Source organism: Embiotoca jacksoni, unplaced genomic scaffold, assembly GCF_022577435.1.
Source record: "Embiotoca jacksoni isolate LCO1_2020_lvr unplaced genomic scaffold, fEmbJac1.0.p SCAF_8, whole genome shotgun sequence".
Classification (NCBI taxonomy): Eukaryota; Metazoa; Chordata; class Actinopteri; family Embiotocidae; genus Embiotoca; species Embiotoca jacksoni.
Window position 1 is genome coordinate 2,882,619 of NW_027185436.1, and position 24,941 is coordinate 2,907,559.

Here is a 24,941-nt window from a genome sequence, read left to right on the forward strand (position 1 = left end):
CTGTTGGGGTCCTATTTATAAAGTTCTGTTGTACAGACCTCACTGTGTTCAGTGCCATTTGACGACTTATGTTGTGATTAAATGGTATATAAATAAAACTGAAGTCCACCTGCTAAGCTCCACCCCCTCCTGCGTCGGGGATCCTGTCCTTTCTCCCACCTGCATTTGAAACATTTAATGTAGCATCATGTCGTCGGTGTCTAATCACCAAAACATGTCATGACATACAATACAAAACAATACAATATTGTTATTCACTCTAAATGATCTCTCCTTATTGATTTAGATGCACTGGCATGATAGCAGCCTGATGGAAGAGGGAGCATTATGACTCGGGGTGGCTCTGCTGCCTCTGGGCCTCGACTTGTTTTCAACCATTGAGAGGAAAATTATTTCCTAAGTTTATCAAGGTAACTTAGAAGATAATGTCAGAGTGGCTGCCCAACAGGACAATGATGCAACAGGACAAAGAAGGTCTAATAAAGAATGGCTTCTAACTGAGAAAATCTACCTTTCCGAGTGGTCCAGTCAAAGCTCAAACCTTTTCCCAACACAGATACTCACTGGACATCCTCAGTGAGGCTGTGGCAGCTGGAGTGATGAATGATCCACAAGTCCTCCTCAACATTGTGCCAGTCTGATCCATAAAAGTGCTTGTTTGAGGTTTTTCCTGTCAAAGGAGATTCAACCAGTTGTAATATTCGTTTAAGCACATTGTGTTTGTTCATACTTATGACTTAGATGAGGATCAAATCATATTTTGCGATAATTTCTTGAAGAAAACCAGGTAATTCCAAAGGGTTCACTTACTTTTTCTTGCCACTGTAATACCTTAATGTCTGTATGTGTCATCTGAAAGATAAAAGAAAAAAACACGAGGAGGACTCCACCGGTGTCTCTTTCACCCTGTTGTGATAAATGGAGGTCATTATTTTCTGCTATTCTAGGGAGAACCTGAAGAACTGCAGAGGAAAAAGAGTCATGCAGAGAAGCAGGGCCGTAATGTCTGGAGTGACATCATTTGTCATCACTGGGATACCGAAGCAGGGTAGACGCAGAGGTGGGGAGTGGAGACAAAAATTCATACCTGGTGATTACGTCAAGAGAGGGAGGTCGGGTGACCTAAAATTTGCTCTGAAACAATGTCACTGGTTCCCAGAAACAGTATGGAACAGGGCTTTAGTTGAAGAAATAAGGTTTTTTTGCAGATTCATTAAAAAATAAAAAGTAGCAGCAGAAGACATCAGATCTGTTTGGGCCAATTAATTCACATTATCACATAAATGCCATATTTTCACCACATTTTCCACATCATCTCATTATGTTCTCTACTGCAATGGTTTAAAAGCATCTCATCTAATAGACACTATTTATCTAAATGTTTCCAAACCATTATGTTTGGAAAAGTGGATGGAAACACGTGATAATTCACATTTTATTTTGCCAGTTTTCTTAATATTATGTCAAACATTTTGACTATATTTGGAAGGAAACTAGATTATTGGACGCCAGAACATCAGTTTGTTTTCTGATCCATTTAAAGGTCATGACTAATAGGAGTTTTCTACTTTACAATTAATCACAAGGGTAAAATTATTTCACGATCACTCTTTTTTAGATTTATTTTCTTTAAAGTAAAATGTCAGAACAGATTTAAGCAGCTGATTCAATGATCAGCTATTGGCTCCTGCATGTTGACCGGGTCCTTTTTGACCCAGAAAGTAGCATTGCTGTACATTATGTACCAAAAACACGCCAATAAATAATCCTGGTTCTTAATAACAGGGAAAACAGGTCCTTACCATGACACCACTGTCTCTAGGTAAGGTAAGGTTACATTTCAAGATTGAACCTCAAACAGACAACTTTGTGGGGTTTCACTGTTTTTTTCAGTGAATATATGAGGAAAAAATGGGTTTGCTGTCACTTTCTTCTATTTATTTTTTACTTTTAATTTAGCCTATATATTCCCTTCTTTGTATAAAAACTGTATGGGCACTGACTTGGCACGACTCCTTCTTGTCTCTGGAACTGGTTATAGTTCTGTCTTATGTCTTTGATGTTTTCTTCAGTGTTCACACAGTACAGCTGAAAAAGAGCTGTTTACTGCCCTCCTCACCTGACAAGTCTCAACAACCTTGACGCCTAAAGGTAAAACTTTAACAAACAGCGTTTTGGCTGGTTTTCAATTGACTTTTATCCGTGCCTGGTCTTTCGAAAAGGGATTTATTTTGGCAGGATTAGTGAATAGGTGAACAATAATAATAATAATAATAATAATAATAATAATAATAATAATAATCTGTAAAAAGGCTGTCACGTTTGTGTTCAGCCTCTCTGCATTGTTGCTTCAAGGTAATCCGATGATCATCTCTGTATTGAGCATCATTGGACAAAGAATGTAATTTTCTCATAAAATAATGCAGTGCACACAAAGCATATTTCCAACTACTTTAATGTGTGTTTGTGATGCAAAAAATAGTAATTAAGAATTTAAAAAAAAAAAACCAATACAAGTTGCATTCTTTAGTCAAAACTTCTGCCTTTTCTCTTAAATTTCCATTACAGATGACTTCATCCCCCCATTAGTCCGATTTATCTGCAAGTACAATAAGATCCCAATTAAAAGGCAGCAGGTTGCAGCGCAGCAGTGATGCACCTTGTCTTTTCTCCCACTTGCCTCTGAAGGCCCACGGTGGGCTCTGGGAGGAGTGTGTAGTGTGCATGAGGAGAGTCGGCTGTTGTATGCTGAGTGATGATGACGATAGCCGAGATAACTAAACCCACCTCCAGTTCATTTAAATACCCGCGCACGGCTCTCTCAGCTCGTCACAGTGTCTCCCGTTGCTCTGTATTTATAAAGCGCCCCAGTGCGCGGAAAGGCACAAGCATGCCTCGTCTCTAGAGAGGCAGAGCGCGTTGCTGCGACTTGGAAACGTTTTTTTGGATGAAAGAGCTGTGCAGCGGCTGCTGAGGAAGAGACGCGGCAGCGCAGGAGTTTTATCCCAAGTTCACTGCAGCAGGTCGTTGTGACAGCGACCTTGTTCTCAGGGGTGAGTAGTTGTTTTAATTCACTGTGCTCCCTTTATTTTCTCTCTTGTGTCTGTGGAAAATTAGGCTACGCAGTCCGCTGGTGGAGGAGGATGTGGAGCTTGAGAATAAATGGAGCGGTCCTAAACTATTATGTGTGCAAACCTGATTTATTGGAGCAAATCGGTTTGTCACATAAAATATAGCATTTTGCAGCCAAATGGGTTTTGTTTTTATTTTTGACAGTAAAAGTGTCGCCAGAACTTGTTGCTGAGAGACATACACACCAAATGTACGGTCGATGACAACATATTGTGCATTTTAGTCGATTGCATTCGTGCCATAGTGAGCAATCAAAGTAAATTTCTCCATCATTTGTCGTTATAGTCTTGTCAAGTATTAAAGGCTCTTTACAAGTAGACACTATTTTAAAGAAATACCAATGATGCCATCCAGTTGTATTTCTTTGAAAAAGCTATTATTATTATTTTTATAAATAAAGATTGGTCATTGCGTTTCTCTTGGTAGCAACACGTTCTGTGTCTGGACCTCTGTTGACAACAGAAATCAGAGAGGAAGACATTCTTGTCATTCCAGCAGTGAGTTATTGGAGAAAACAGCATTATGTTTTGTTGCCGTCTTGGAGGTGGAGGTGTGACATTTTGCATTTACTGGTCCTGCATACTGAGTGACGGGAATAAAACGGACTTCTTCCTTCAATTGACGCTTGGATTTCCTGTTAATCCTGCTTAAAAAAAAACAAAATGCAGTTTTAAAACAAACATTATCACGTCCACTTTACACATCATGCGCACTGTTTACGTGCATGTGACCTCCAGATTCCTGTTGGGCACTGAAGTATGAAAACCACTCTGTGGGGATAATACAAGGCTACTGGGCTACATGCTGAGTGACGAGAATAAAACGTATTTCTTCCTTCGGTTGACTCTTGGATTACCGTTAATCTGGTTAAAAAAAAAAAAAAAAAGTGGGCACTGAAGTATGAAAACCACTCTGTTGGGATAATACTAGGCTACTTGGCCCCCAGTTCATTTATGGTATCGTATTTTGTACTGTATGTGCAACATGTGGGCACAATATAATAAACAACAATATGACTGATTTTGAAAAAGGTTTTTTTCTACAAGACAGGCCACAAAATAAAGCGAAACCAACCTTTGATCAGTGTTTGGCAGAGCAAGAAGTTCGTGTTGTGTTCAAATCATCTGTAGTTTATGAAAATCAGGCACGTGGGTCAGATGTTTACCTCCAAAGTGTATAAAATTAAAAGCTTTATGAAAACCAATAACTAGTTCAACTTTACCAAAAGAAGAAATTAGTAGTAGTTACCAAGGACTGAATCCAGATGGTTTATTAACAATACCTCACAAGCACTTGTAAATAACTGTATTATCACTGCAGATAATATAACAATTAACATATTTGTTCATGAATAATGATGATCTGATATAGACTCTATCAAGTTTCCTAATAAAACGTCTATTTTAATCCACATCAGTTGCCACATGACAAACCTATACCAAACAATAACAATTCATCTCTTTCGGTAATATAGTGTTGATATTTAGACAAAACAAATAATGTGCAGCTGATAATCGTCTGAGCCTGACACTGCAGCCTTCTCAAAAAATATTTTAAAGTAAGACTTTAACACTAACCCTCATATTCAGAGCACATTTCCATTCATTTCCACATCTGTTATTGGCAATTTCTTATTTTAGGTGGGTACAGCTACAAAGAGGGAGGATTAAAGGGCCGCCTATGAATTATTCCGGCGCCCCGGGACAGTTCAGCCCATATATATGAATGAGCGACACTTTTTCCTCAAGCCATGCACTGAAGACTGGACCCCGTGAACGTGCGATTTCAATCGCAGGTAAAGTGGATGTGTTGATGAACTGCTTGAAGTATAAGGCTTTAATGTTTAATTGTTACCAGACAGCGGAATAAATGGGCATTTTAATGAAGCCAGAACCTCACAGAATCTGCTCTGGAGAAGTTGGTGTTGTCCCTTTGATTTCTCCGAATTGTTGCGGAAGAGTTGAAATAACAAAAAGTGGTGTGACGACTTGAAGCGTTCAGCTGCGGTGGTGAAGGCGAAGCGCTGACCTTGGTACTGAAATATTCCTGCTCTGCTCAGCGTGCCTGCCCTCCTACAGGCTGCTGCTTGCGCAGCTTCACGTTTGTGTGCGTGTGTGTGCGTTTTTTTTTTTTTTTATTTATTTATTTTTTATCGTAGCCTACTGTTTATTCCAGGCGACGCCACCCACGCGACCAGATGCAGCGATTTCAAAGAACAACTAAGACGCTTGTAGTGGCTTCGCAGCATCAAAGGAAATAAAACGCATTACTGTTGCGTCTGGCAAAACGGGGCCAGAGTTTGTTTTTGTTATCTAAAGTTCATTTCAAGTGCAGAGACAATGAAGCACGGGGTGAAAAAGAATATGGGACTCGAGCAGCACAAGCCTCGGGTTCGTGGCGGTTGTGGTGTGTGGTGAGGGGGCGACTTTATTTGCGTTAAATTAGATTGTTGTGATTATCCAAAGACACTTGCAAACGTAAGTTGTATGTGGTGTTGCATTAACAAAAGAGGGGATTCAGACACTTAAACGTGACGTGTTGGCATTTCCTCTGACTGCACATAGACAGGGGTGTGGCACAAAATGGGCCGTTTAAGTGAGCAGTTTCGGTGGGCCCCCTTCTTGTAGATCAAGGGCTCTCTGATTTTTTTTAAATTTTTTTTTTTTTACAAATGGCCTATTCGATCAAGTATTTGTACACATGAGTCTGTCGTGGTTTTTAGAGTAGTCACTAATGAACTGTTCATTCCACATGTAAACAAGTAATAATAATCTGTGATATGTGCTTAAAACAAACAGCAGATTCTCAGTAAAGAAGAATTTTCGAAACCCAATGAAACCGTTTGCGTCGTTAGTCTTCCAGTTTCATGTACTCGGTATTTGTCTTTCAAACATCTGAGTGTGATGCAACGTTTAGTCACTGTGATGCAGATACTGAGGATCAAAGAGGTACGAGCAGGTATGATTAGCTGTACAATAGATTTCCCATGTTCATGACAATATTTTGCACCTGTTGCTCAGCGGGATTTAATGATCTGAATAACATTACACTCTGCTTTAATGACTCATATATCCTGTATGACTGATGCTAAATCAACACACTGCAAACAAATCATGCCGTCAAGGTCATTTCCTCCAAAACTAATAGAACTTCCATTTTCTCGCCTCCTTTTCCTTCTGTTGCTTTTCAGAAACATCCCTGGGGACACGCATAGACGCACACACGAGCATACGCAATCCCACACCGGCACCATGCAGGAGTCAGAGCCCACAGTGTGCCAGCTGCAGCCCAACATCATATCGGTGCGCCTTTTCAAGAGGAAGGTTGGTGGTCTGGGCTTTCTGGTGAAGCAAAGGGTGTCCAAGCCGCCTATAATAGTGTCAGACCTCATCCGCGGGGGAGCGGCGGAGGAGTGCGGCCTGGTGCAGGTGGGTGACATCGTGTTGGCTGTCAACAACAAGCCCCTCGTGGACCTGTCCTATGAACGGGCCCTGGAGACGCTGAAGAATGTCTTGCCCGAGAGCCACGCCGTGCTGATCCTCCGCGGGCCCGAGGGCTTCACCACCCACCTGGAGACCACCCTGTCTGGAGATGGCCGCCAGCGCACGGTGAGGGTCACGCGTCCTGCCTTCCCGCCCTCTAAATCCTACGAGCACTGGTCCCCTCTCAGCGCGTTCAGCCCGGGGCAGCAGCAGCAGGTCAACAAGGAGCCCCAGCTGCGGGCCATTGAGAACCTGTCCTCTCCGTCCATCACCCAGTCCCTCCTGCAGAGGGGCGGCATGCAGGGCCAGGACCCCTTGCTGATGAGTGATGGGGCCCGCGCAGCGCTCCTGTGTAACGGGCTTGAGGAGAACAACGAGCTGCTGAAGGAGATCGAACCAGTGCTGCACCTCATCAAAAACAGCAAAAAGGAGATCAATGGAGAAGGCCAGAGGAATGCTGGGAGAAGGGACGCCGAGATTCAAGTGGCCTGGTAATTTGTTATGTGAAACTTCCTTGTTGATCCCTGAGTTAAAGTGTCTTTGCCCTCCATATCTTCCACAGTGAGAGCTGCATTTAGAGGACAGATAGAGAATCGGGATTTAGCTCAAGTACTCCTCAAGAAAATGGTTATTGGCTAATACAAGCACTTGCACCTGGTCCTGTGATTTTCTCCCTGCAGTCTCTGACACATCTGTGTTACATTAGCTGTTACAGACAGGCTCTCATTCACCTAATGTGACTCAGTCAGCGAGGAACAGTAATTACTGTGTGCTGGTCTCTAGAAAACCACTTAAAGTGACATCGCTCACAACATCTCGGCCATTTCAGTTACTATTCTTCATCTACTCAACCAACTACTTTATGTAGAGTCTCGTAAACGTTGGCAGCTTTTCACACTTTATATAAAATGTATGTCTTTATTTATGCTATCAAGTCAGTTCTTGATCTGAGATTACAATCCAGTATCACGGCAAAGTGTGAAATAGACATGCTGGTCTACTACAGCAAAACGTGAGGTAGCCACGCTTTGGCCTGTCTCGGCGTGAAAGTTGCACATTTTGTAATCGTGGAACTTACATTCACGTAAACGTCACGTGACATGGGATCATGTGACCAAGGTCCCTCGATAAATGTTTAGAGACCAAATACAAAGGACATCTTTTGGCAATAGTAGCAGAAAGGATAGGTGGCTTGGTGGCATTAGCTATGGACTGCCCTGTGGAAGGATGAGGTTCAACCATGATCTTCTTTTTTTCCTAACCCCAACCATGTTTTTTTGTCACTAACTCCAACTATGTATGTTTTGCAAACAGTCATTTTCTTGTAAATCAAATGGCTCAAGCATGCAGTAGGTTTCATTTTCATCCACTACGGGAAAATGTGTAACTTTCACGCCTAGACAGGCCAAAGCGGGGCTATCTCAAGTTTTACTGTAGTGGATCGGTGTGTCTATTTCATGCTTTTCCGTGATACCGGGTTCGATATTGGGGTTCAAATTCTTTAGTAAATTATTTGCATCATCAGAAACTAACAGCAATCTACATTCATTTGAGGCCAAAATTCAGATATATGTGAGTACTTTCAGAGGCATGCGCTTCATTAGTATTGAGCATAATTAGCATTCTGTAAAAGAACGCTTGTCACAGAGTTGTTATTGTTTATCAGTTTGCAAGAGACCTGTGCCTCTTGGTTGCAGAGGTCAGACACAGCAGTGGTTTAGCAAGAGAGTAATTGACATGGGAAATTGGCAACAATTCTGTGTAATTATCGTGTCTCCATCTTCACATTTAATGAGGAAAACTCAGAAATGTTGCACTGCTGATTGATTGCTTGTAGTTTGTTTGAGTGTTCAGTTTAGACTAGTTTTGCGCCAAGCTTCTCAGTCGGAGCCGATATTCCATCCTCGACTCTAAATGGTCTGCACGGTGTACTATTGTTATTGTCGTCTCAGTTATCCGCCATTGTACTCCCACGACCAATTGAATTCAAATTGAGGCTACAGACTTCTTGAATCAATATTTCATTCTTGACCAACCCATGCACATCCTCCTCTCTTTCATAAATACCCTTTGAGTGATTCATTGCTTTCTAGGGAGACACGTGCTTTGAAAAGAACCCAAAGCATGAACAGTGATGTCTTGCTTAAATGGCCTTATCCAATGGAGCTTCCCAGGAATGAGGGTCTGAATATATTCGAGTGTAGACAATCTAAAAATATGCTGACATTTGTTCTGCACTGGCCAGGAGTCAGATAACTTAATTTTATCTTGTGTTTTAGCTTTGGAGGAAGGCTTTCTGAATACCTGTAAAGAGAAGAGAAAGGTTACTGTGAAGAGAAAAGTCAATAATATTTTTTTTTCCACGAGATCTCTGACATTATGTCTTGATGACTATCTGCCAGAAATAGAAAAGCACATTATAACTGATGTTGCTTGTTTTCAGAGGAGAAGCAGTTACAATTTCACATTTCAGCATGAGGTTGATGACGCTCTAGGTCAGCGTGAATGTTGACAAATGACAAATGACACATGCAACTTCTCTCACCGCTTCTGCATGTTTGAACTCCACCTCTGAATTGTAGAGATGAATATGCGACAATAGATACTGCGTGACGGGGCTGGGTAAAAAGGAGAGATGGATGCTTGTGAGGATATACAATTGGCGGGGACACGTGCTCGCGGGGGTGGAGGGGTGAGTGCGAAAGACGGTGGGAGGCAAAAATGTGTGTGGGCGTTCTCGATTGGAGGAATGCAAACTTGAAATTACACGGAGATGAGTTTGCCGTGTTTGTTCGTGTCTCGTGTGGTTTTGCCACAGCGACAGCTCAGAGAGCTCCCCTCCCCCCGTCTCATTCACTCACTTATCACTGTTCAAATCTTGTTCTTTTTTTATCTTTGCGGCTGAATGGCAGCTGTTTGTAAGAGATTTATCAAAAGAAAGAAATGCAGTAAGTCATCATTCAGCATTTATTTAGGCAACCTTATATCTGTTTAAATTTATGAATTAAGAAAAGAATACCTAGTTTAGACTGAAGAGATGAGTTCGCGATACATTGATTTAATTTCCTAAATGAACAAAGAACATATAGGGAGGGAAAGTGATGTTTTTTTCAGCACCATTGATTTGCAGAGACATCAAACCCTCTAAGTGTGTCTGGATCTAAGTGGTTAACTGTGGTTATAAAAACCTTTCTTTGACGAATGAAGACACAAAGCTCAAATCCGAAATGCAATGTGACTGCGCCATTTTGCAATCAACCTTTTCATTCCATGTTGTGGTTCTTCTTGGCTTGAAGTTAGCTGAATTTACAGAATTCCTAGTAAGATATAGGTTGTGTCAATGAAGCACTGAAAACATACCTCTATGTCTTGAACAGAGAAATCCCTCTGTGGGTGTGCAGAGCCTTCAGAAAATTGTGCAGGATTTCCTGATTTAACATCATTTTGGAGAGTGTACAAGTCTATGTTTAATTTCTTTTTGCAAATTAAAGGAATTAAAGGAAGAAAGGAGGCTTGTTTCTGGTCTGCATGTGCTCACATGAGTGTGTGTGTGGGTGTGGGTGTGTGGTTTGGCTGGGGTTTTAAATCTGAAATGAAAGATCAGTTTGCACACATGCCCGTTCACACACCTGACAGAAAATGTCATCTGACTTGCAGGGACCTTGGCGTGGGCAATGGCACGTCCCCGCAGCTGCTGCCGGATAACAACAGAATGCTGGAAAACCTGCCCGTGGTGCTCTACAACGCTGACACTGACAAGGTAACGCCAAACAAACAGCTCAATCCTCGACATAATTACAGTGAATGTGATCGTGTGTAATCATAGGTACGTTGTCCATATCTACTCTGCTAGATTGATAATTTGAAGATACTTTGCCCTTTTCTTTTTTTTTCTGCATTTGTGTCTAAGTGTCTATGAGCAGGCTTGCTCAGTGAATTTCCACAGAGGTATAATGCATCTGCACCCCATGGCGGCCTTCGCCTGTGTGGCTCTTTAAGCCTTGTACAATAATCCACACTATTGGCACATTCCATGCTTTCAGACACTGAGCACGCACATCCATGTTTCTTCTCTGCACAGAGTAATAAAGCCTTTGCTTAAGATCCTATCACCTAGGCATTAGATCCTTCCGGCAGCAAGCTGGTGAAGCATTAAATCCAGCTTATGCCCTCCACACAGAAGGGTCTGGTCACAGGTCGGAGTGTCTGTGACAGGGATAGTGTCGTAATCTGCACATGGTCTGCAGTATCCACCCACTTCTGACGTCGCTCAAGCCCCCATAAATGAGACCGGATAGGGCGAAATGATTCCAGGAGGCCTAATGAATGCGTGCAGCTGCTTATCCGTCTCTCTCCATCACATGTGGCCCCTCTTAAATTGATCCCGCCTCTCAGACCTGCCGAGAAGATAGTGTTAATGCCCGCTTGGTGAAAATATACGTGTGAGAGTGTTGGGAAGAGGGAGGGATGAGAGATGTGGATGTTAGATGCTTGACGGCACTTGGAGTGGATGTGTATGTGCGATGTGGTTAAGAAGCCATGTCTTTCCTTGTTGTGTGTCGTGGCTCAGACTGAAAAAGCCGACCTGCTTGTCAGAAAGCGTGTTTGGGAAGTGGAGTCAGTGTGTGTCCAGTATATGCACTGACTCATGTAGCAAGAAGTTAACCTGCGGGCAATTTGCTAGACTCTGATGCTTAATGTGATGGCTCACTGCTAAGTGTTTAGTATGACAGACTTTGTCAGACACTAAGATCGTTTGAAAAAAAAAAAAAAAAAAAAGATTTCAAGTGCCACGTCGGTAACCCGCAAATGAGTTTTCTCACTTTGGCTAAGGATTGTCCATGCGCTGCCAGCTTGAGCTTCTGCTTCTACATAATTTTCTGTTTAATAAGCCTATTGCAAAGGAAAAATGGCAGAATGTTCCACCTGCTAGTGACTTTTGGAGACACCAACTTTGATGATCTGCTGAAAGCAGAAAATATGGCTCCATGCCGCCTTCTGTCCCTCCTTTTTTGCACACGACTGTTTAATCATCACTGAATAAGGTGTCGATTGTCAAACCAGAAATTTGCTTGTCTTCGAAATTGTGACAAAACCATATCAATATTTAATGACTAACATCATTTCTCAGGCTGTCTTTCTCACTTTTCTCCGTTTGTCTTTTCCCATCTACGCCCTGTCTTGAGCTCATCATCTTAATTTCCCATCAGAAGATTTAATTGAAGGGTGGATGAGAAACTTTTACTACTTGACTGCATTTAGCAGAAAGACTTTGGTGATTACGCCCCATTATCAAGTTATCTTCATCAAACTGCCTTCAATTATCTTCATTTCTAGCAATATGGATCCTCCCTTCTAATACAACCACACCATGTTCTTGACATTGAGGTTTTGTGATTGATGCATGATGGGATTTACTTGTGGTGGAGATGGATGTGGGGGTCAGTAGCTTCCTTCAGCAATATGCGCAGCATGGGCGTGAACTAGGCCATTTAAAAAGACTGTGCAAACAATGTACACCAGCACTCTTAGACCTTCCTGGTTTGCAGATGGTTTGTCAACCAGTGTTGTATTTTATAGTTAGTATTGTATTTTAGTTTACTCAGCCACACTACTTCTGCCTGTCAGGCTTTCCATCTACGCATTGCAATAATATAGCAATTATATTAATGGTGGAAGATTTGCCATTCAAAATCCTAGAAGTTTGTTGAAAAAATTGGTACAAACAATACTGTGTATTTTGCACAACTAATGAGCTCTGTGGGAAGGATGAAAATTAAGTTTCCAGCGGACTATCTTTAGTTTAAATGTCTCCTAATCCAAGAAAGAGTCGGATCAAGCTGCATTTGCCATATTTAGGACCGATTTCTTTTGGATGTTCTAGCTGGGCTTTTTTTAAATGTTGTCTGCAACCTCACAAAATAATGGCCTAAAATAAGACCCAGTTACTTCCATGTTCAGATGTATAAATAAAAAAAAGTACACTGACATTTACAGGTTGTTCCTATTCCTATTCTCTGCAACCTGCGTGTGGCATTAATAAAAAAGTTACTTTTTAAAATGTAAATGCCAAACCTATCTTCCGGTCAATCTTATGTCGACAAGCCTTATATTCAAATAATACATAACTGCTCCACTCTATATGTGAAAACGCCTTAATTCTTCACATCTGGTTTCCTTTGCCTGTTTGACTGAGTCTCTTAACGGTACAGTGATCTCTCTCTTCCTGTCCACAACCTCGGTGATATATCTGAGCTGCACAGTGGGGGTTACTGCTGCTGGAGCATGAACACAGAGGAAATAAGCTCTTTACTCTTTGTGTGTAAAATCAAATTCAATTCAAACCCCTTCGTTGCTCTCTGCTGTTCGAGAGGACACGAAGCGACAATGAGACTCAACCAGAGTGACACTGTTGGCATTCATGTCCCCGGCAAGCCAGATGATTGTGTCACTGTTGTTCAGAAGCTGCCCCACTGTATGATTAACAATGCCGTGGGAGTTGACGAAATAGCTTCCAAGGTATGCGATTGATTACTATGATCTTTGGCAATCACTCGCTGCCGTTCTCCAGGAGCGCTTACAGTTGGCTTTGCTTAAATTGCAGCCATTCAGTCAGTAAATAACAATTGTATTGGAAAACCTGGCGAGCCTAAAGTGTGCTTGCCATCAACCTGCAGCTACATGCCGATTGCATTTATCCAGAAATGAAGGAGGGAGATGCTGCAAGTGGGTTCTGTGTCTACGTGCAAAAGACTCAAGCACAATGACAAAATTGATTTTCCTTTCAAGAAGAAAAAGCTGGAGTCCACAGAAAGAAAGCTGAAATGCTTCCAGATATTACTCATTTTATTCTTTTCTTAAATGCTCTTGTCAATGTCCAGTTGTTGTACTCAACTCCACCTCCTGTGAGTGGGAACGCCGTGTCACATTTCAGCTGACCTCAGTATGACTCCCAGCGATAAACAACTTATCCAGTTTGCACCAAAAGAGTCACAGAGGTCACAACTTATTAGCCAGATACAGTACAAAGGCATCAAGTTATGACTCATGTGTAAATGTCTGTGTGCTCTCCCCAGCCTCCGGCCCAGGGCAGGACCTCTCCCATTAAGTCGCTGCAGAACGGCAGCCCCTCCAAATGCCCCCGCTTCATAAAGATCAAGAACTGGGAGAGCGGCACCGTCTACAGCGACACGCTCCACCAGGGCTCTGGCCAGGTAAGGCAGATGGAAACTAGTCCAAATGTATAGTTGGATAAAAGAATCCGTTTACATCATCACTGATGCAACCATCCTGACAGGGAGGAGAAAGATTGCAATGCAGGGCATGCCATAATAACCAGGGTTTCTATGCCTCGTTGAACAGAATGGAGGCTGTGAGATGCTCTTGTTTCTTCATGTCCGGACACTAGTTACGAGCACCAAGTGACCAGAAAAATAGAAACACCTGTATGATGCAATCGTAATGCAATGCAATATCCCAATATCCAGCCCTGTCATGAAAACTACTCTTAAACAATAATTATATAGTGAGGCAACTTCAGCTGTTTGTGTGTTGATGCAATGGATTATTTTTTAACTATTTTCTTTCTCTGTCAGAAAAAAGTGAAAAATGTCCTGAAATTACAGCATCCTAAAACCTAAAATCTTCAGACTGGTATTATTGTTTGAACAAAAGTCCAAAACCCAAATATATTCAGTTTACATCATATAAATATAAGAAAAAGCTTGAAAAAAAGACTTGAATGATTAATTCTTTGTCAAAATTCATTATATTTGAGAGATCTGCAAAGAAACACAGTTCAGTCCAACAGGACCAAAACCTCAACCTCAAAATCAGCCATATTTGAGCAAAGAAAGCGTTTGGTACATTCAATTTCATGACAATATGCAGGTGCTTCTATTGTTATAGTCACTGTGTAGGATTTCATAAAAATGGTAACATTAGAACTGACTGTACAGTACGCGAGGTTCAAAACTGAGTGTGTACCAACATTATTGATACTAATAACACTATATTTAAATCAGAATTATCTTTGTGTAAATTCATGCAAAGCTTTCATTCTGGAGGTCATCTAAGAAAGGTGACAGATATGATATGTGCGACTTCAACAGTATGTTAAAGGTACTGATGAACATCAAATACAGTGTCTCGGTTGACTGAACAGACATTTAGCCTCCAGACTCACCAACACATAATTTGCAAGTCAAGTAGATTGAAGAATAATAGCACAGCGTGGCGTGCCTTTTCTCTGCTTCTCACTAACTGTTCATGCATTAGAGTGCTCTTGCCTGAACTGTTGATGATTCAGCTTGTTACTATTTAGCCAGAAAGCACGGGAGGGGTGTGTGTGTGTGTGTGTGTGGTGGGGGGGGGGGGGGGGGGGGGGTCTGGGTGAACAATAGAAACAAAACAAAAACAAAAAACAATTTATCACAATCTGTGTTGGGAAAGATCACATTGCCATACAATGACTCAGTATTGTCAGAAAACAGTGCTGAGGAATCAAATATGTAATGTTTAATGGATAATTTTGCCCAATATGTGTGATGCATTCATGAATCTGTGACATGATGAGTTTAACAAAACAAAGTCGCTAATCCCTCCGTCCATCATCTGTTTTCGCAGCAGCTAGTCATTATGGCAGAATTGCATTTTCTAGCACATTTTGCTTCACAGAATCACAAGCAGGGTCCAAAATCTCCCTTTTGTTGACTTATTCTGTGTTTCATATATGACTCACCATCAATATTGCACAAAACCTGGAAAAGTGAATAGAGGTTTGGGACTTTCTGTCATGAGCTAATGGCTAATATTAACATCCTTATTTGCTCACAATGACAACTTTGAAGTGCGGTGTGATGTTTTTTCAACACTCATGGTTTAGTGTGTTAGTGTGCTTATATAGGCTAATTAGTGTGAGTGCAAAGTGCAGCTGAGACTGGTAATGTCATCCTCACAACATTAAACAAAGAAAATGCATCATTAGTCCATGCCCTCGAGAACAACATATTAAATGCGTCAAATATAGTATGTGTTTAACCTTCATGAAATAAATATCGTAACAATAATAAACACTTAGCTAAAAAAACACTTCTCAGGAGGGCAAACGAGGCCAAACGCTGAGGGTGGGCTCAAACAGTCAAACATTCACAGTGGCTGAGAGAGAGAAATGACCTATTTACGGATAAAACCAAGTATGAGGTGTATGGCAGTAACAGGAGGGTGTGTGTAAGGAGACGGACAGGAGACAGAACAGCGAACATCCACCCTTCAGTCCACTACAACATACCGTGTCAATGTTTCGCGTGATACCGGGCTGGGTGGGAATTTTCAAGTTTGGGAGTGTTTTTGCTACACTTTGCATTGGATCCATCCTTCGGAGAAATGCTCCACTCTTTGGTTTGCCAGTTTGTGAAGAAGGATTCAGATTAATGAGCCCGAACACACCTCTTTGTCTGAGCCACCTGAGGACCAGCGAGCACCAAGGAGAGCTGACCGTCATGGACTTTTCTCGACAGTCACCTGACCTAAACACCACTAAAAATGTAAAGGTACACCTGAACACTGAGAAAGTCCATGCCAGCTTCTATCTATGCTGTCATCAAGGCAAAAATGATTGGATATTTTTCAAAGATTAAAGTTTTCACTCAAAGTTTTTAGCTGATATGATTTGGAATGAAAACGTTTGTATTAAATTCAAAAGAGAATGCAAAACAGAAGTATCTCAACTAGTGGTCTTACACTGTGTCATTTTAGGCCCAAAACAGGGACTTTTTTTTTAAGGAGGCCAGCTTGCACCCTCACAGTGGCTTTGGAAAGCTAAATAAGATCATTTCCAAATACTTAGTTCAAGGGTAAAACAACAAAAAGCCTCAACTGCGTGCAAAGAAAGTATTTCTGTGATAGATTTCCTGTTCATTCCTCAACTGCTCAGTCCATCTATTTTTTTTTTTTTTTTCATTTTATCATGCAGCAGAAGTATCTCCTTCTAGTTAGTAAGCAAAGTCTTTACCAAGCACAAGGTGAGCCCCACTGTTTGAGCATTCACCCCCCAAAACACTGCAGCCATTTGTAAACCGCAAACAGCAGTCTAATTACTTTGGTGACTTATCGGACAGGCTGCTGTGTGCATCCCAATGAATGGCCTGTAATAGCATCTTCAGATTTATTATATGTCACGGACGCTGCTGTATTCGAGGCTGATCCGTCTTTTTCTAAAAGGACAGCTGGCTGGCATGAATGCCCAGAGCAGTATGATGAGCGGACGTGCTGGAGCACAAGTGATTCCCTTTGTTTTATTTTTAACACTCCGTGCTCCACTCATTCACTTCCCCCTTTTGCTCCATCACCTCACAGTCTTCTTGTTTTTATGTCTCATCTCTGTTTGTCTTGCTTGACATGAATGATCTTTTCTTGGCTGCTTTTTTTCTTTGTAATTATCTCTTTATTTTTGAAACTTTGTTACTCGAGCGCTTTCTGTGCTTCTCACTCGATTTCCTTTCCTATTTTTCCCTCTGTTTTGATCTACTCTGAGGTCTTGTTAAACTCATTTATTCCTGTTTTCGTCGAGTGAGGGTTGGATTTGTTGGACGGGTCACAGAGGAAAGGGTTTTTTTTGGACACACTGCCGGTCCATGCCCAAGTGTTTGGACAGTGCGAGTGGGTGGTTCAGTGTAACAAGCCAATTTTAGCACCGCTGGGGTCATTGTCAAATTTCCTCTTCGACCGCACGCCTGTGCTACTGTTTCCGTCCTCCGCTTTTGCTCACTCATTCGTTCTATCCCCAAGCTGGCGAAAACCAAAGTGACAGCTGACTTCAACTGTGATCATATTAAACTGACCACTCTAGGCTGCTCTGAGCTATGAGCAATTTTCTCTTTGCATCCGTCTGTTTTCCCGTCTTTCCTCCTCGCCCTCTGTGTCTTCTTGTCTCCGCTTTTTGGAAGGATACCGATCTATGACTCACTGACTTACTCACTGATTAACACGCATGCCAGCCATGTGCGAGTGATATTGAACAGTTACTTGTAAGCATTATGTTGAAAAAATAGCAGCTTATATTGGAATTAATTGGATCGTATCATGATATAACTGCAACTTTGTTTGTAAATTTGAAAATCTTGAAGCGTCAGTGGACAATTTACCACAGGCCTGTTAAACTTGTATACTAAAATGCAATTTTTTTACTTTTATCCTGGGTAAACTAGTAAAAACAACCTAGAAATGGAAAATCTTCCTTTCAGGGGTTAAAGGTGGCTTTTAATTCAATTGTTTAGAGCTCCTAAGCAAGAAAGTATGCGGTAAACATATCTTTAAACAGGGTTGACACTTTAATAGTGTTTATGTGTTCTGTAAAAGGGCAAAAGAGGTGTTCTCATTATGATTCATGCAGCAGTTGAAGTTTAAAGGAAAACAAGAGAAAAAAACGCAAAGAAATTGCGTTGGAAAATGATTTCTCTCCCTTTAAATTATTCAATTTGTACAAAAGATAATGGAAGCCTTTCTTGAGTCTGTTTCATATCAAGTAGAACGAGGACCTGCTGGTTGAAATGAAAAGTGAAAGAAGGTCTGCCTTTTGTAAATTAAGCTCTCATTCAATCACAATGCAGAGACAGATGCTTGAAATTCCTCTTGGGAGTGAGCCGGAATCATGAGAGCGACTGGTGAAAGAAAACAAATTATTCAATCATGGAATAATAGCTTCTGTTAGTGTTACTTACTGCTGGGAAGGTTTATATATATATATATATATATATATATATATATTTGCAGATATATTACCAGATAATTTTTCCATATGTTATCATCACCTGGCTCTTAAGTGGTTTGTTGACACTGAAGAAAAAAAAACAAAAAAACAAGCAGAATACAAAGACCTCCCTCGTCTGTGATGTTATTTGTCTTTCAGATGCCGATCTGCAATGAAAATGTGTGCACTGGCTCCGTGATGATGCCCAGCCAGCCCATCCGCAAACAAGACGAGGTCAGAACCAAAGAGGAGCTTCTTCCACTGGCCACTGACTTCATAGACCAGTACTACACCTCCATCAAAAGGCAAGTTAAACCTCAGAGGGGTAAACAGCATGGATAACATGTTTTTACAAACCAGTGAAAATGAAAGTGTTCTATGATTTGATTGAATGATTTATGACCCTTAAGCCCTGCCCCTTTTATGACTTCCTCCAACCAGGTATCCCCTTTTATCTTGGCAGGTGTACTTTGAAGAATGATTTGTGACATGTAATTAAATATTTAATTAGCATGGGAAAGGTAGTATTTGTTTACTAACATTTTCACGTGTAAGATGATTTAAGCCTTTGTAATGTTTTAGCGCCTACATCTGAGGCACCGTTCTCCCGTATCCAAGTGAAATTTGAAAAAATAAATGGCCTTCATTGTGTGAATGTTGATTCAGCATTTACACTATTGAGATCCTATTTCTGACTTCTTCCACACGTTTTTTTTTTTTTTGGTCGCTAACTACTTCTGCATTCTCACCGATTTCAGCCATTCAAATTTTAAATTGTTCAACTCTTTCAGGACATTTATGTTAACATTCAACTTTTTTCAAACATTTAACATTTTCAAAATATTAAACATTTTTTAACATATTTGTAACATTTGAGTGAATGAAGAGATTCTTCAAATCCTCTAAAACTTTCTGTCATTGTCACAACAGCAGCCAGACATCATCTCGCTCAGATTCCTAATGGTTCCCATTTCCCCGTGTTTCTTTGTCTGACTGATTATTTGTTGAACGTGGGCCAAGCCGTCCTCTCCTGAGTCGCAGCTCCGCTTCACCTGCTCCATATCACAAGTGACAAAACTGCACTCAGTGTACTCCTCAGCGTCCCCTGCTGAAAATATCTGGTCCTTCAACGACTCTGGATACGATATGGAGCAGGTGATGCTCGGCCCACGTCAGACAAATAATCAGAGTCAAAAATTATAATAAATAAATGATTCAATCAAGTCATAAAACACTTTTTGACAGACAGTGGGGCATATATCCCTCTAGTATCTATGTGGTTCTTACGATGATAATGCTAATTAGCTCACTGAGCTAATGACTGATATTTGAAATTATTCTTACTTTGATAGCATTTCCTTATTTGGCCTTCAAGAGTAGAAAGTTACTGTTGTCAAATCCAAATATAGCTTTTAGTCTAAACTATTTTTATGGCAGATTTTAGCTTTTAAAACAGTTAACAATATAATGTGGCTTTCATATTGATATGTGGCAGTGAGTAAACAGTGCCTGTGAGCCAGCATGGAGGCTCATTATACTGATAGGACTCCAGCATCTGTACACACAAACAAGATGCAGCGTTTGTTGATTTTATGGGTGACACCTGTGTAACAAAAAACACTGTTGTAACTGTCCTATTATTATCCAGCTATGCAAGCACATTTCTGCATTTCCATATTGGTATTTATTGTTGTATAAACACTTTATTTATCATTTAGATATGAGTGTATTTACTTTTTGAAATGTTGATTGTTGTTGTGTCAACACAGCAGCTTCTTAAAAGATATGTTAATTGATTATATGAGTGACATGCTAATGGTACATCCCTACAGAATTGCACGGTTTACGAGCAGTACTCTTGCTACTCTATATGTTCCCTTATTCTCTTGTGCCCATGGACTTGTCCTGCCTACAGGTATGGCTCTAAGGCCCATGTGGACAGGCAAGAGGAAGTGACCAAGGAGATTGAAGCTTCAGGAACGTATCAACTGAAAGACACTGAACTGATTTATGGAGCCAAGCACGCCTGGAGGAATGCTGCACGATGTGTGGGAAGGATTCAGTGGTCCAAACTACAGGTACAACTCAGCAATCACAGTATCCTATTGTTCAAGCTTTGTGCTGTTTACAGTTGTTGTATTTTTGACCGTGTGTCAGTTAATATGGACCGTTTTCCACATGGATGCATTTCTCCTAACATATATTTGCATGTCCATTTATATAATAAATAAACCTGCTTCTGATTTCTTATTTTTGTATTTGCTTTCGAGGTTTTTGATGCCAGAGACTGCACAACAGTCCACGGAATGTACAACTACATCTGTAACCACATCAAGTACGCCACCAACAAAGGAAATCTGAGGTGAAAAAAACCACTGCTCAGCTCTTTATCCAAGTCTTGTCATCCTCTGTAGTCCTTTGGTTCAACTCTGCTTGTATCCCTCCTACTACACTTGTTCCTCTCTCCATCTGTCTCTCTCCGTATCTCATCACCCCTCTCCATCTCCTACAACTCCGACTTGACCCACTGTCCCATCTGTCAGTGTGCACTCTGTCTCTTTAACACTGTATTTGACACTATCTGCTGCCTGTCTATCTATCTGTCAGCGTCTCAGTACCAATCATTGCCCTGCTGGTGAAGCAGCAGACCTTGCTAACAAGCAGTCATTTGTCAGACCTGCTCAGCACTCGCTCGCTCACTCACTCGCTCACTCACTTTCTGCCAAGTCCTAATCACATCTGACACCTCATATTTACTTCTTGGATGATGGATAGCGTCTGACTCATTACTACACTTAGCCTGGCCTTAGGAAGACAGCCCGGGCACACATGTTAAAAAGAGCCAACACTACACCCAGACTGTGGCTCTCTCAGTCTGGCTTGCTCTGACATCCTGGAAATAAACACATTGTGGAATAATTTGGTTCATTTAAAATTACCTACAAAAACTGAGAAGATTCTGACGCTTCCCAAAATGGAAAATGGTATTGCAGGGAAAGGTAAAAAAAAAAATCCAGCAAAACAAAAGATTACAAGTAAGTTAAGTGGTTAAGTCACTGTGAGAATGATTTTACTCGTGCAGTAAAAAATTGTATGTAATGATGTGTCAAAACTTTACGTTTCCCTTTTAAATAGGGTTAAAAAAAAAAACAACAACTAAAAGACAAATCATATTGTATGTTGCTGAATAATATAATATAATCCTTTTTTAAGGCACATTTTTTTTTTTTTTTTTTTTTTTTTTTTAAAGGCTTTATAAATTGTAACTAATGAATTCATAAAGCATTTATTGGTGGTCTGTAATTATGAAGTGATCAGTGATACATGATTCATGGTAACAAATGTTCAATCAAAAATCTCTTTAGGTGTGTATCATCATTTATCTTAGATAATAATGCACTTATAAAGATTTGTAGCCTATCAGTGGTCACGACTTTCTTATTTTAAATAATCATCAAGCCTAAAGTTGATTATGTGAATCAGTTAATAGTTAATAGTTAAGTTAATAGATGGATGGGTTTTGGTCCAAACTGTCTGCAGCTTATTTACATAAATAACAAGTCAAGTAATAAACCTTGGAAACCTATTTGTTCTTATTATTAGTAGAGCATTTATTAATCATTACAGAGATATCAGTTACATCTTAAAGCTTATTTTTCTTATAAAATGTGCAATATCAGAAAGTTGTACCCATATTATATTATTTTTCTTTCAGAATCTGATTGTTATTTTGCAAAACTACCAATTACATGAAAAAAAAAGTATAGCATGACAATAATAACAATAGTAATTATTATAATAATGTTTAATTATAGAACATAGTCTTTTATTTCCTCATTTTTCTCATACATTCTCACAAAATAATCAAACGAAGGTATTTTACTTTTTGGTGTTTTTTTTTAATATATAAAATCATGTAATGAACTACTAGATTTTAACTGACTGACAACAACATTTTCATTTATTTTTCTACCTGATCATCCTAAATCCAGTAATGACATCATATGTTTCCTGAAGGAGATTCATTTCCTGTATATAAAGTCTGATGGTAGGGACCATGACTATTTGTCTAATCAGGTTATAATGCAAAGCATGCAGTCAGCACAACTGGCCCAGATTCCCACCAGCTGCTCAGTGCTCTTCCTCTGTGCGACTTACAACCAGCTTAGCAGCAGTAACACTTTAACTCGGTCGTAGCATTAAAACACCACTGGGTTGTAGATCGGACCAAAGGTAGCTCGGCTTCGGCTCTGCTCTGACACCTTTAACATAACATAATTAAAAATGCCTTTGGGCAGATTACAAACGCAGAACCAACCACCTCTTAACACTTATATTAATCAATCTGCATCTATTTATATATCATGTAATGCAATAAACACTGTCACTTTGCAGTGACAACAATGCTGTTCATCAAAGACATGTATTTTTCTCAGTGTTTTGTCAAGATGTAAGATTATTATTAAAGCTAGTAATAATCTCAACCGTTGAAATACTGTGGCTATCTCAATTACACATTACCAACATACTGTTTTTTTTCTTTTTCTGTTTGTTTTTGACAGGTCAGCCATCACCATATTTCCTCAGAGGACAGACGGCAAACATGACTTCCGAGTGTGGAACAATCAGCTGGTTCGTTATGCCGGCTACAAGCAGCCTGACGGACAGATCCTGGGCGACCCTGCTAATGTCGAATTCACAGAGGTACACATGCACAGCTGTATTTTCAAGTCATTGGGCCCTATTTTCGTTCCCAGCGCAGAGGGCACATGAACAGACCAATCCAAAATTCCACATACATTAATAATTAAAACTAAAAAAATGTCATGCAACATTCTGAATCAGGCAGTCGGCAGCCAATCACAGCCATAAAATATAAGCGAGTGCAGTTAACTACAAATTAATTGTAATTAAATTACACATTAAGGGGTAACAATTTAAAAGCCTTTCCATCTACTCATCTGGTTCAGTGATCTAGCCACCTGTTAGTGAGACTGCATCATTTACACACGTCAGCTTGTAACACAACCTAAAGTTGATGTTAAAACGCACAATCCTGTGATTCAGCGATAGCTGTATTTAAGAAAACTGATCATTAGGTTACATAATACCAAATATTAACATTTTTAACTTTAATCCCCCTTAAAGACACGTGCACCATGCACAGTGGTACGTCTCACAGTTGAAATAATATTTACATTACATGAATCAGCCCAAAATACACTATTATTCCATTATATACAAAACCCGTATTTAAGTCCACCTTCAATCATCCTAAACAGGTTTTTTTGTGTCCTTCAAAGTCCAGACAAATGATCAGTAACTTTCAAATTGCTCCTCTGCAAACCTTTCATGAGTAAGTACTCCAAGTTTCGTCACCTCATCAAAATCAGCACCTGAGTTACACCTGCTTTTGTCAGCGGTGGTCCGGGAGCATCTGTGATGTTTTATGCAAATTTGAGCAAGAGCGCACATCAAAGTTTGTGAATAGAAAGAAGCAGCATGGGAGGGGTGGGGAGCGTTGCGTTGTTGCATGTGAGAAACTGATTGGGCACATTGTGATATTGGAGAACTTAAGTGCCATAGCAGCACAGTTCAGACCATTTGCACTGAAAGTAATGTACATTACAACTCGGTCTGACCTCTCTAGGGGAAGAATTCCTGAAGTATTTTAAGGGTCTTTCCGATTTCCAGATGATGATTTGTAACACTTACTCATTAGGGTTATATCTTCCTCCTGCTCCGTGCACTTCACAGTCGAGAAACTTTTGATCCACCTCGTAATATTAATTACCTCTTTCCAATCCCGTGATCAGCTGACTCATAGTACCATAAATTCAGCAATTAGAGCCTGAACCTCCAGGCAAGTATGTCAGTTCCCTGCAGCGTAAAGTTTGGATGGCAGTTCCAGTCTGCTTCTTCTTCATTCATAAGAAACTGACATTCAGCTGCGTCACAGCGGTCTTAAAGGGAATGAGAGGAGCTGATTTGATAGGCAATGATTAAGTCAGCTGTGACGCACCTTCTAAATATGTATTCCGCCTCCTAGACCACTGCGCCCTGCTGCACTGGAGTTAGGCTTGTGCATGCGTTAACCAAAATACCAAATAAGTTGGCCACACTTATCTGCCTTGGCGCAAAAGTGTGCTGCGTCAGGTGGACGGAAATAGGGCTGAGTGTGAGTTAAAGCTGCAACATTTCACTTTTACTATCCTATTTGCACTCAGCTGACATGTTGCTTTATGGTCTTCAGATCTGCATGCAGCTCGGATGGAAAGCTCCGAAGGGTCGTTTCGATGTCCTGCCCCTCCTGCTGCAAGCCAACGGAAACGACCCTGAGCAGTTCGAGATCCCCGAAGACCTCATTCTGGAGGTGCCGATCACACACCCGAAGTGAGTTATGTCTTTCCTCCTGAGCATGCACAAAACATACAGAAGGAAAAAGAAGAACAGAGGCGGCTGTACAAAAGAACATCCACCCACGTGCACATTTTGTAACAACACTTCTGAAACAATGGGGCACTTTTAAGCCAAGATGTCTGATTGGGTTCATAGTCACATTCAAACTGTGCTGATTA

General features: G+C 40.6%; 1 protein-coding gene across 1 annotated transcript in view; it reads left to right on the forward strand.

The window, feature by feature from the left end:
* Window positions 1-2,783: 2,783 nt before the first annotated feature.
* The window catches only part of nos1 (nitric oxide synthase 1 (neuronal)), a 47,587-nt gene continuing 25,429 nt past the window's right edge, over window positions 2,784-24,941 (forward strand). The window contains exons 1-9 of the mRNA XM_069178199.1: window positions 2,784-3,053; window positions 6,323-7,105; window positions 10,272-10,374; window positions 13,691-13,828; window positions 18,523-18,668; window positions 20,279-20,441; window positions 20,634-20,725; window positions 22,926-23,067; window positions 24,617-24,756. Coding sequence (XP_069034300.1) covers window positions 6,384-7,105; window positions 10,272-10,374; window positions 13,691-13,828; window positions 18,523-18,668; window positions 20,279-20,441; window positions 20,634-20,725; window positions 22,926-23,067; window positions 24,617-24,756 — 1,646 coding nt within the window. The 5' untranslated portion in view covers window positions 2,784-3,053; window positions 6,323-6,383. The remainder of the gene's footprint in view (window positions 3,054-6,322; window positions 7,106-10,271; window positions 10,375-13,690; window positions 13,829-18,522; window positions 18,669-20,278; window positions 20,442-20,633; window positions 20,726-22,925; window positions 23,068-24,616; window positions 24,757-24,941) is intronic.